Source organism: Oreochromis aureus, unplaced genomic scaffold, assembly GCF_013358895.1.
Source record: "Oreochromis aureus strain Israel breed Guangdong unplaced genomic scaffold, ZZ_aureus HiC_scaffold_102, whole genome shotgun sequence".
Lineage (NCBI taxonomy): Eukaryota > Metazoa > Chordata > Actinopteri > Cichliformes > Cichlidae > Oreochromis > Oreochromis aureus.
In genome coordinates, this window is record NW_024108719.1 from 102,792 (window position 1) to 115,161 (window position 12,370).

At 36.1% G+C, this 12,370-nt stretch overlaps 1 protein-coding gene across 1 annotated transcript; it reads right to left on the reverse strand.

Annotated features, from left to right (window-relative positions):
- Positions 1 to 2,117: 2,117 nt before the first annotated feature.
- LOC120436742 (major histocompatibility complex class I-related gene protein-like) lies at positions 2,118 to 8,361 on the reverse strand. The gene is made up of 7 exons (XM_039607603.1): positions 8,254 to 8,361; positions 6,621 to 6,893; positions 5,990 to 6,268; positions 4,520 to 4,849; positions 3,990 to 4,094; positions 3,780 to 3,797; positions 2,118 to 2,167 (listed from the first exon to the last, which is right to left on the reverse strand). The coding sequence occupies exons 1-7, from the start codon at positions 8,300 to 8,302 to the stop codon at positions 2,118 to 2,120; spliced, it is 1,104 nt and encodes a 367-aa protein (XP_039463537.1). The 5' UTR covers positions 8,303 to 8,361.
- Between the last annotated feature and the right edge of the window lie 4,009 nt (positions 8,362 to 12,370).

The window sequence follows — 12,370 nt, forward strand, 5'->3', positions numbered from 1 at the left end:
TCTCTGCCATAAGGAAAGTCCAAACAGAGGAAACAGGCTGTCAGTGTGTTTCCACACCTCTGGCTTTTCAGAGGGTTTATTTTTTTAAGGAAAATGTTAAATTTGGCAGTGAGATTATACCTATCAGAGGAAAGGTAGCTTCAGTCTTGTCATTGTCAGAATAATGATCCAGTAAAATAATAAGCAGTTATTCATATACAGTGGCTTTCAAAAGTATTCGGCCCCCTTGAACTTTTCCACATTTTGTCACATTACAGCCACAAACATGAATCAATTTTATTGAAAGACCAATACAAAGTGGTGTACACGTGAGAAGTGGAACGAAAATCATACATGATTCCAAACATTTTTTACAAATAAATAACTGCAAAGTTCAAAAGTTCAGATCAACACTCATCTGAAAGTTAGGTTTCAAAAGCAGTAATGATTTGACAAACATTGCTAGATTCGATTCACTCAAGAATGCATTTGTGTACAAAAGTCCTCATTGCTATTTGAAAAGGTTGGAAGTCACAAACATGCATTATCATGTGTGTTATAGTGTATCATCATAATACAACTCAATTGGCACTTGGTGGTCAAAACAGAAGCTCTTGTTATCTTCTTTGTATAATTATGACTGGATTCTTTGTAAAGTTACATTCAGTGCCATCCTGCATTAATAAGAGTGCGATTTCACCATGTTGAACTGCTCTGGTCTAAAAACAAAGGGTGCAAATATTTTCTAACTTCATGCATAATTTTATGTAAATGGCAATAATTCAACAGTGACCCACAGGTTCTTGCAAACTGGTAATTATTTTAAAAGGATTAATCTAGATAAAAGTATAAACTTAAATATAGTGTTACATCTTTAGTACTTAGAAACAACTTCCTTGATGCTCCCCGAAGGGAGGGAGTATGTAATCTGTTCTGTTTGTCTGTCTGGTCACACCATATGTGAAAATCAGTAAAAACTTTATATTACGCACAATTTTGATGGATCGTGTTCATGTTATCCCTGAAAACAGGGGGAAAGAATCACGGGAGTGATTTTGACTTGCTTCTCTCATGCAGTTGTTTATTGCAATGAAAATGAACATAAATATTTCACATCCTGTACTGCTCAATGTCACAGAGTGGAAGGAAAAGCTAAATAATAAACCAAAATACTAAAGTGGTTACTAAACATATATCGGAACATGTTTCCTCACCAAATGGATAATAATAGCAACATTTCTAGCTCCTGCCGTTAGCTCAATGGCCGTTATACAATACAAAACTGAGGCTCAAAACTGCCGTGACTATGTGCACAAAACAAACTGTAATGCTTCTAAAGCTTACAAAACAATGAAGAGTTACATCTTGATGCATGCTCAATCATCCAGGTAAGTAAATCTCCAAAAGTTGATTCTGTTCATCTGGGGATAAGGGAATAATCTCAGGTTTTTACAGCTTATAAAAAGTTTTCAGACAATTCAGCATGTTGTAATGAAGACATCAAACAACAGCAGTAAAGTTTTAGTATAACCCTTGCCATCCGTGGGGTGCTGCGCTCTCCGAGTCCTCCTGTTTGTTCAGTGTTTTTTGGGAAGAAATGTTAGCCAGGGCACCTGAAGTGCAGAAGCACTCAGAGAGCACAACTCCTGCTGAAGGGCGTGGCCTTGATCTGGACAGTTTTTACAAAATTACATCAGCTTAAGCTGTCATTGCTGTCTACCATCACACAAAATTTGAACATGAGATCTTGAAAACTGTGGATGCTAGGCTGAAAACAAACAGAAGAGAAACAAGTTTATCCAATCACAAACCCCCACCAAACATAAAGTTTACCAAACTTAAAGAGTCCAGAAATGCACATCGCAAATAACACTGATGTTCTGCTGCTGGTTGATGGTGTTGGCAATGGAGGATATATTACCCCACAGCGTCCCTGATTGTTATCCGTAACTACTATGTTGCTCACCATGTCCATTCCTTTATGACCAGCCTGTCAACATGTTGTCCTTCCAGCAGGATAACACGACATGTCACAAAGTAAGTTCATGAGTTAATGAGTCTGTAATGCCCTCCGCAGTGACAGGCTCTCAGTCTAATAGAGAACCTTTTGAGATGTGGTGGGAAGGGAGACATGACAGTCAGCCTTGTTGATTTAGTCGCTCTGACAGCTCAGATCCTTTGTCAGGAGCTGAAAAGAAAAATCAAAAACCTTCAGTCTGGATTGATTTTTATCTGTTTGTAAAATGCTCCGCAGCTCAATAAGTAAAAATGAAAACCTCTCAATTTTTCAGTTCAAGTGAGGCAGAGCAAATGAGCTAGACTATAAATAAGAAAGAAACTGCATCAGCAAGAATTCATTAATAAAAAATAATTATCTTTATCTTTTTTTTATTTATTTGATTTTGATTGATTGATTTGATTTGATTTTATTGATTAGCATTCAAATATCTCAGTGAATACAGAATAAAGATTACCACAAAGCAAAAAATCATGAGAAAAAGCTAATCAAAAGGTATTGGCTGAAGCATTTGCTTATTACGCCAACCCTTTAACAAAAAATCTTTTGCATGCAGCTCCTGTACACAGGGCTCGAAGCAAAGAATAAAACAAAGCAAAGCAAAACAAACAAACAAACAAGCAAAAAACTTTCCACCTTAGATAACTACGTCAAAGCAAAACAATCAAGAGTTTCAGAATTATTATTTTTGCTCTTTTCATTCTTGATTAATATATTTTTCTAATACTCTATTTTTAAACATGTTTTAAACAAGGAAAATGAACTACACCTTTTTAAATCACTGTCATAACTATTCCACAGGTTAACTCCTCTAACAGAAACACATCTCTGCTTTATGTTTGTCCTTATCTTGTTTTTTAAAGACATCTGTTCCCCCTTAAGTCATATTGACTCTCTCTGACTTTTAACAGCTTCTGAATACTGTGGCAAAGCGAGTTATTTTGTGCTTTATACATTATCTGTGCCATTTTATATTCGACTAAATCATAAAATTTTAGGGTATTCAGATTAATAAACAAAATGTTAGTTGGTTCTATATAGTTTGATTGATTTATAATTCTTATAGCTCTTTTTTGTAACTTGAAAATAGGAAGAGTATTTGTTTTATATGCATTACCCCATATCTCCAGACAATAAGTCATATATGGAAGCAACAGAGAACAATAAAGTGTGTATAATGATTTTTTGTTCAGGACATGCTTTGTTTTGTAGAGAATAGCAATGGTTTTTGACATTTTTGTTGTCACATGATTTATATGAGACTTCCAGCTCAGCTTATCATCAATTAGCACTCCAAGAAATCTAAGGCACAAACAGACATGGGTTATGCATGCAAAGGTTAACCTGTCACCATGTTTTGCTGCAAATCATAAAAAAGCCACAAGTTGTTTTTTTACATAGTGACAGGTACACTGTAAAATCTAATTAGTTCCCTTAAAAAAATTATGCAAAGTCGTTGCCTCAAAAAAGTTTACTTAAGAAAATCAACTTAGAGCAACTTATTTATTCAGAGGTTTGGATATCTTTTTTTCCGTTAATGAATAAAACAATTTAAAAACTGCAATTTTCTTTTACTCAGATTATCTTGGTCTAATATTAAACGTTTGATTAAAACCAGAGTGTTTGATGCATCACAGTATTAAACAGATCTGTATGATAATAAAGGAATCTGAAGCAAATGTCTTGAAAAAGCATGGGAATAAATCCATTAGTAATTTTATTAAAATCCTTGTTTTAAATCCAGAGTGCATGTCACAAAGTGAGACAAGGAAGGGGAACTTACAAGATGTAGGCCGTCTGTCTGAAATTAAAAAAAAAAAAAACAAGCAAATGAGTTTTTAACATTTCCAAGTGCCTGAAAATCTCATGTTTCCCTCACATAAACCCAGAAAGAACCATGTCTAATGTAAAAAGTACAACAGAAATAATCTAACTGAGCATTTCCCATCTGCTACTGGTTGACTGGTGAACTCAGTTTCTTTGAATCTCTCACCTTTCTTCTTTTTCCAAACAGCAAATCCAGCAGCAGCAATGAGAATGAGAACAACAAAAACAACGACTGCAGCGATGGTGATGAACAGCATGTCAGAGGACGTCTCTGCTCAGTAAAGAAAAGCAAATGAAAATAAACGTATAGGATAAAATGTGCAGTTAAAGTAGTTTAAAACAAAAGTATGTCGATCCATATCACATTCATCTGATTTATGTAATAACATAGATAACAATATCACATTGGTGAGGGAAAGCAAGTATGCTTAAATGTCAGTATGCAACTATTGCAACTGTTGTGATTTGAAGCTAGAATCGAATTAAGTTAGAATATTATTATTAACAAAAGAGAGAAAATTATTATATTTTACAATCACTGAAAAAAATAGAAAGATTTTTTTCCTCTGTTAGGATCTCCATTAGTTATTCCTACAGTAACAGTTATTCTTCGTTGTGTCCAAATAATAACAAGGCAAAACAATCAGAAACATTATAGACAATCCACAATACGGGCAAAAGAAATGTTTCTCTCACCTTCATCAGTGTTAAATATTTTTTTGCCCCAGTTTGTTCTGATCACAGTTTTATTGAGTTTGGTGACAAGGATGTCCTCACCACCAGAGAGCTGAAACACACAGTCGTAACTTCCCCAGTCTTCAGGTGTGACTGATGAAACATTCAGATCAACACTCATCTGGAAGGTGCCATCATTGTTTGGGAGGATCTCTCCAGGATCCACACCTTCATGGAGCTCCTCTCCATCTTTTCTCCAGAACATCACGGCTGTGTTAGGATAGAAACCTGTAGCGTGGCAGCTGACTGGAGAGGAGGGAGTCTTCTGGAGGAGAGAAACTGAGGGAAGAACTGGAAGAAGGAAAGGAATTAAACCAAAACCTGATATTCAGAACAGAGTCGTTAGAGCCAAACAATCATCATCTTAAGTCATGTCAAGTTTATCTGTGTAGCACAGAAGGTAATTCAGAGTTCTTTAGAGAGGGGAGGATAAATACAAGAATATGGCTAACTTTAAAACATCTAATGTATATGATCATATAACACATATAACTTTCCATCACCAGCTTCCAGCAGCTGCATAAGGCTACAATATGACATCTTGTAGACTAAAAATAACCCGAAACACTCTGAGATATAGTAATGAAATTGTGAACACAAGAATACTTAATACTTAATGAAAAATCATGAGTTTCAGTTCATGTCAATAATAATCTTTCAACCACCAACATAATAAATATTATCTTAATCCATCCATCAATTTTAACATCACCAGAAGCCGAATTCACCACCAGGTGGCGCTAAAAGAAAGGTTGCAAAACAGCTCATTCACTGTTTGGAAACCACTGATGAACTACAGCATCACTGCATTAAGATCTTTCACTAAACAACCTGCTGACTGTAAATTTTACTCACAAAAACATTAAATTACAGTATAAATGTTCTCAGTTAAAAGTAAAAAGGAGGTTATTAAATGGTACTGTTTAAACTTCCTGTTTCATTTTGACAATTGCTTTTCTTGAGACATTTCACTAATTTCCTCCTTATCTTGTCTGTCCTCTTGTCTGTTATTCAGAAATCAGTCACAGTACATCATGCTGGAGGATGTCTCAGTTCCTAAAATGCATATGAACAAGAAAGGAGGCTGGAAGAGGAGCTATAATCAAAATGACCACGGTGAGAGATGGGCTCTTCTTTTGTTGTTTCAATTATTTAAGATGATCAGACTTTCTGCCCTTCACTGACTCTGTGTGTGATTGAAGGTATGATATCATTGCAGAGAGGCCCTAAATATGTATATAAGATGTTTTTGATCCAAAACCTAAAACTGCAGTTATCAGGAAAACGTCATATCAGTTTTCATACCTTCTAAATCATTAAATTTCAAATCTACTTAAACGTTTTTGCCATTTTCTATTTCATTTATAACTATTTTTCAAAACATAATGCAAAATAAAACAAACACTACTGCATCAGGTCAAGTGATTCTACCTGTTCTCTGCAGAGAGCTGTTGCCACTCTCCACATACATCTTCAGCCACTCTGGACAAATCTTAGTGAGGATTTTTTCACGGTCTTTCATTCTGGTTGTGTCAGCATCCCAACTCTGTTTGATAATGTCAGCCTCTGGTTTCAGTGCGATCCACGTCAGCGTCTTTAGATCCAATTTAAGAAAGTCTTCTCCATCGTATCCGTACTGTAAAAGTCCCGTAACCTCTCCGGTGTTTTCATCCCATTCACAGCCTTCTATCATCTGTAAAATGTGGACAGCTGAGGCGAGAGAGAAAACAGAGATTGCAGCGAACATCTGAAACTCAGAGGCTATAAACTCTAAGAAGCACAATAAAGACATAATGCAAGACATAAAACAGAGACATGATCTATAATTTCTAAAGTTAAAATCTTAACATTGTTAATACAAGACTAAAATTGAGAACAATTATTTTTATGAATTATTTTATTCTTTTTATGGCACACTAGTGAGGTTTGATGATTACAAAATGTATTATTATACCTAATAAATAACTAATTATGCTAACAATCTTTTACATTAATCAGTGATGTTTATACATATACATGATTTATGATGATTTGGCAAAACAAATAACAGAAAACACTGCACCTCTGTTTTGGTTTAACTGCTGCTTCAAACTAGAAATCCATAATCTGAACAGATTTGGCCGATCCACAAAACAATAATCAGTGAGCGACTCCAACATCTGAGGGTTGGTATCTAATATTTTCTTCGCCCAGTCCTGTCTTGGTTCCAGTATCTTGTTGCTGCTGTCACAGTAGTAAGCCATCTGAATGCCATCAATTACTGGGAAACCCACAAACTCAGAGATGTTTGGGTTTCCAGAGGAACCAGTGTCAAAACTAACCAATGAATGTTTCACTGTGGGACAAAAATGTTTCTAATGTTAGTAAACAAATAAATGAAATATATAAACATTAATCAGAAATATGATTAATTCAGTATGAATCAGACTCCACAGCAGGTGTGTGTGATCAATTATGAAGCATGTACAATGATATGTGTACTTTTGAGTACTTACAAATGTGTGTACCCAAACCTGAACAAATAATGAAAATTAATGTGCACATTTATGTTTAGCTTCACAAATCTGATCATTGACACTTTCAAAAACTTCCCTGTGCATAAAAAAGTCTATGAATATTTGTGGCATTCTTTTTGCTAACTTACAGAGCATTAAATGCCAGTGCACAGATCACCTGATTATATCACCTGATTTATTTGGGAGGGATAACAAATGTAAGCTGCGTTCAAGTGCTGGATTTCCCCCAGATTCCTGTGTTTTATATTTATTTAGAAAATAAAAGATTCATTCTATTTGTCTTGATGCATGCTCAAAAACCCAGGTCAGAAAATCCCAGAGTTGATTCTGTTCATCTGGATGTAGCGTTCTCAGAGAAAAATGTTTCATCACTCATCCAAGTGACTTCTTCTGACTGCAGGTTTCCCCAACTTTAAAAGCAACATAAAAACCTTCGATCCTGACCTTTTACCATTTACAGAGTTTGGGAATGTCTGCAGTCATTTATGTGTGATCATGACAGTCTGAAAAAAATAATTGTGGCTTATTGTTAGGAAACAGTGCGAGTTTCGGTTGTTATGCAACTTTACTATTTATAAAGTTGGGGGAATCTGCAGTCAGCTGAGACTGAAGAAGTCACTCGGATGAGTGATGAAATATTTCTCCGACTGAAAACGCTACGTCCAGATGAACAGAATCAGCTCTTTTATTTGAAAAAACAAACAAACATAAAAAAATACAGATAAGGCCAAATATTCCAGATGTCCACCACATTAACACACACATTTGTAAAACATTGTATGTGTTCAGATTCCTTTGTATGTGGACTGGAGCACAAATTTATGAGCACTGAAAACTGCACCAAAATATTAATACTAATTTGTAAATCTTAGTTAACACTTGTGTATGCCATCATATACATTTGAAACCCTGCTGAGACAAATTTAACACTTTACAAATAGGACAGTTTAAGGAGGAAATACTTCACAAAATGTCATTTCTCATTATACAACTTCGACCACTGCAAATTAACAATACATTACACATACTATACAAAGAGCGTGTGTTACATTTCTTCAGAGCCCAACTGGTAAGCATAAGGAGAAGTAAACAAAATGACAACTCATAAAAAAAAAGTTAGCCATATTCAAGCTGTAATAATAAAGTAAACTACTTTTAATATTTAACGTATGATCTTACCCAGACATACCACATTAGAGCAGAGGAGTAATAGATACACAGGTTTCATGTTGCTTTTGTGTTGCTGTTTTTAATCATGAGAGTCTGTTTTTCTGCCTTCAAACTGGGTAAAGCCAGCCCCCACAGGAAACTACCTGATTTCAAAATAAAAGATACTTTCTGAGGGTTGTGATTTTGGCATTAAAGGTCTGTAATAAGTTAGTCTGTAATAAATTAAGTTAGTCTGTAATAAATTATAACTTAATAAATAAATACATAACAATATACAGTGCCTTAAAAATGAATACATTTAAAATTACAAATAAAATAATATTAAAATAGCACATCTACCATCTCCAAACTAGTAACCACGTTTAAAAATAAGACTTGCACAGCCATTACAAGGAAATTATCAGAGCAGTCCATTCAGTTATCTTGAAACTGGATCTAAGCAAAACCTGGACCAGATGAGCTGATGATAAACGCCTTCAACGAATGTCTCTTCAAACATATTAAGTAAAAGTAAAAGTAAAAATCTAAAAACAGAAACAGGTTTTAATTACAAGGGAATTTGTAATTTAAAGAGACACAGTTTGCAAAATACACTTGAATATGAAGTGTAAAAATAAACATCTATGCACTTTTCATAATGTTCCTATGAGATCATATATGACTGTGTTACTGTTAAAACTGAATTTTCATGTTTTAACTGTTTAAAGTGGAATTACATGGAAATAACCTGTAACCTTCTGGATTGTTAAACTTCTGAGTGTGTTCGGATATATGCTTATGGTTCACTAAAATGAAGCTAACTGTTATTTTCATGTGGGATCTTACCAGCTGCAGATGTGTGTCATAAGTATATCTGGCTGGATAATGAACAGAAAAAATTGACCCGTGTTGTTTTTGCTTACTGATTGTTTTTAGTGTTAACAATCCACATTGCTGGCATTGCATCTTTCAACATATTTGTGGGTAGATTTGGATGTACCAGGTGTAAGTGCAGCCACTCAGCCTTTACTCAATGTGATCATAGCAGCAGGTGCAGATGTGTGTCACAAGTTAATCTAGTAGTAGGCTATGGTACTTGGCCACAGGTGGCAGCAGTGGACTGACCTGCATTGGAGACTGGTCCAGCTGCTATGTGGTAGTCAGTAGATGGGTTCCAAATTGAGGATTATATGCAAGTTTTGGAGACTGTTTATTACTGATCACTGTGTAACTGCTGTACATTCAGCGTAACTGCCATCTCCTTACAGATCGTTATTAGATTGACCACACTTATACAGACTGTATATAACAACCAACTCTAAAATGTTCGTTTGCAGAGAAAAGACACAGACAGTCTATGCTAACGACATGTGATGTTACAACACTGGTGAAATATTAGTGTGTCATATATTTGTTCACGACATTTTTCTTATGGGCAAAAGTATTGATATCATGATGAACAAGGGTGGTGATTCTTATGACTTTGTGTATATAATTTTGCATTTTGTACAAATGTAGGCCAATAATAAATACATGATATCATTTCATTCATTTCAAAGGTTTATTTGCATGACGCACAGACACACAATTGAAAGGTACAAATGTATTGTGCATGAAACGAATTCAAACGTGGTGCAGATGTGTGTCACAAGTTACCGGTAATCTGGCTGTGGCACTTGGCCAGAGGTGGCGCTGGTTGATTCGAGTCCATGTTAGTGCACACAAAGTAAACTGCACGCTTTAGTTGTGCAGCAAAAACGCTGAAACCGGAGAAATAAAACGTGCGAGGGGAACGATAACGACGACGAGAGTCTCCCGATCGTTTACTCTTCCTGTCCTGTGAACAACATCGGCGTGGTGTTAATTGTTTGCTGTTTTCGCGATCACGTCGCGCATGAGGATATCACCAGGTAAACTCGCGACATTTTGTTTGAGATAACCTCACAAGTGTCACAGATGACACATTTGGCGGTTTTTTTGCTGGTTTGTCGGTAGCAGCTCCTGAAACACAAGTCTGCCACACATCTGTTCGACCAACGCCAGTTGATCTAAACGCCAGTTGATCTGGAACACCGGTTCTACACGGATTTAAAAATAGTTACGCAAAACGGAGCGTGCCCGCTCCGACCGGCTTTAAAGGGTTAATAACGAAGAACATTAAAACATTACTGTTGGCCACATGTCGGCAAAGTTATGTGACATTAGCAATGTTTGTACTTTCAGCGTTAACTTGGTTTTAAAGCCTTTACTTTAAAATATATGCCGTTCAGTAGTTGACAGAGAATGCGATGATTTTATGGATAATTAAAGTCAGTCATATATCCACAAACACAACAAGCTGAAAGTCAGTGATGCTGCTCGGTTTGCAGTCCTGAATATGACGGCACAAGCAGGATTCACTGCACTGTTAATGTTAGCTATGTTATATTGCTGCCTCTGTTCGGTGGTGTCGAGACAAACGGACTTTAACGTGTGTTTGAACGAGCTGACGGTTCACTCGTTAAGCTGAAAGAAAGATGCTTTAATCACAGGAGTCACACATGTGTCCACTGTACCATCTGGGAACTCTTCTTGTTTAGCACTCGTAATAACACAAACACTAAATCCTCCTTCTCTTGTGCTGTTTTGTAGCAGTGTATACACCTGAGACTGTCACCTGTCTGTCTGTCCTGCACTCTCTCTCTGTTTCTTTCTCTCTGATTGTGGAATAAAAGTATAAACATGTATTTATAAGTTACACTTGTGTTTGAATCCTGCAGCTTATCACACATTTGATTTCCACGTGTGACAACTGCAAGTGTCCAGAGTGAGGACAGACTGAGGGACCCACTGCTGCACATCATCTGTGAGGCTTTGCACCCCTGATGATCCACCAGGACAAACTCAGCAGTGTGTGAGGAAGAGGAGGAGGAAGAGCCAGCACCAGCTGACAGATGGAGAGAATAGACAGACTGTTCCCTGTTTGTGAAGGACTGCTAGAAAAGTTTAACATAACTAATTGTCTGTCCTGAATCAGTCTTATTAGGTAATGTTCAAATAATTTTATCATTCCAGTGTTTTCAGTGTGGGAGAAAGTACTCAGGGCCTTCAAGTTACACACTATGAAAGGCAGCAACAAGTTTAATATTCAGAAACCTAAAGTATGTATCAGCAGCAGAATGGAGCTAAAATAAATGTTTGTTTCAGTTCTATGAAGCTTTGAGTATTTTGGATTAGTAGCACTGCTGTGTTTGTTGCATCATATTGCTGTAATTGTTTATATGCTTTATATATTCTGAGGTAAGTTGATCTATAGTGTTACATCATATTCTATAAGGATGTTATGTGTTTGTATACTTTCTGCCCAGTTTGACCCATTTTGCAGAAGTCAGCCTGTTTAAGGCTCTGATATCTATTCTGTGTGACTTAAAGCAGTTATGACATGGTCTCATTTTCTCACCCAATACAGGAATATTTAATATATCAGTCTACTCTTCATTTTATCAGAAACAGTTTTCACAGCTCCTACATTTTCTTTTTACACATATATGTAAGCATTGAGCCAAATGTAATAATGCCAACACATTAAACGAACAATATTTGTCTGTTATATATAATACATCTATAGATACACTGTCAAAGATACAGTGGAACCCCGACTTACGAAATTAATTCGTTCCAGAGGGTCTTTCTTAAGTCAAAATTTTCGTAAGTCGAAGCACCTTTTTCTATCGCCTTTTGAGTGAGGCGATGCTGACTGAAGACGAAGTTCTTGGTGGAGGAGGAGGTGGCGGAGGTTGAAGAAAGCACATGCATGCATACATACGTACGTGTACATGTACATAACATTATGGAATTTAATTTAAAAAAAATTTAATTTTCTATTTTATCTATTTCGTTACACGGGCACTTTGCCGTACCATGGGCAGAAATATTGCCGTTAAGTGCCTTCCTAACTTGAATTTTTCGTTAAATGGGGTCTTCGTAAGCCGGGGTTCCACTGTACTTGTCTTTGAGTGAAGATTTAAGGTGTTAAAATGACTGTTCAGTACAGAAATGAAGCCCAACAATCTTGTTTTTACAGTCCCGTGGTCTCAGCCTCAGATACTCAACAAATCAAAGTGTGGTCATAAAAAAATGAATGAACAGAAAAACATTTTTTCTTCTT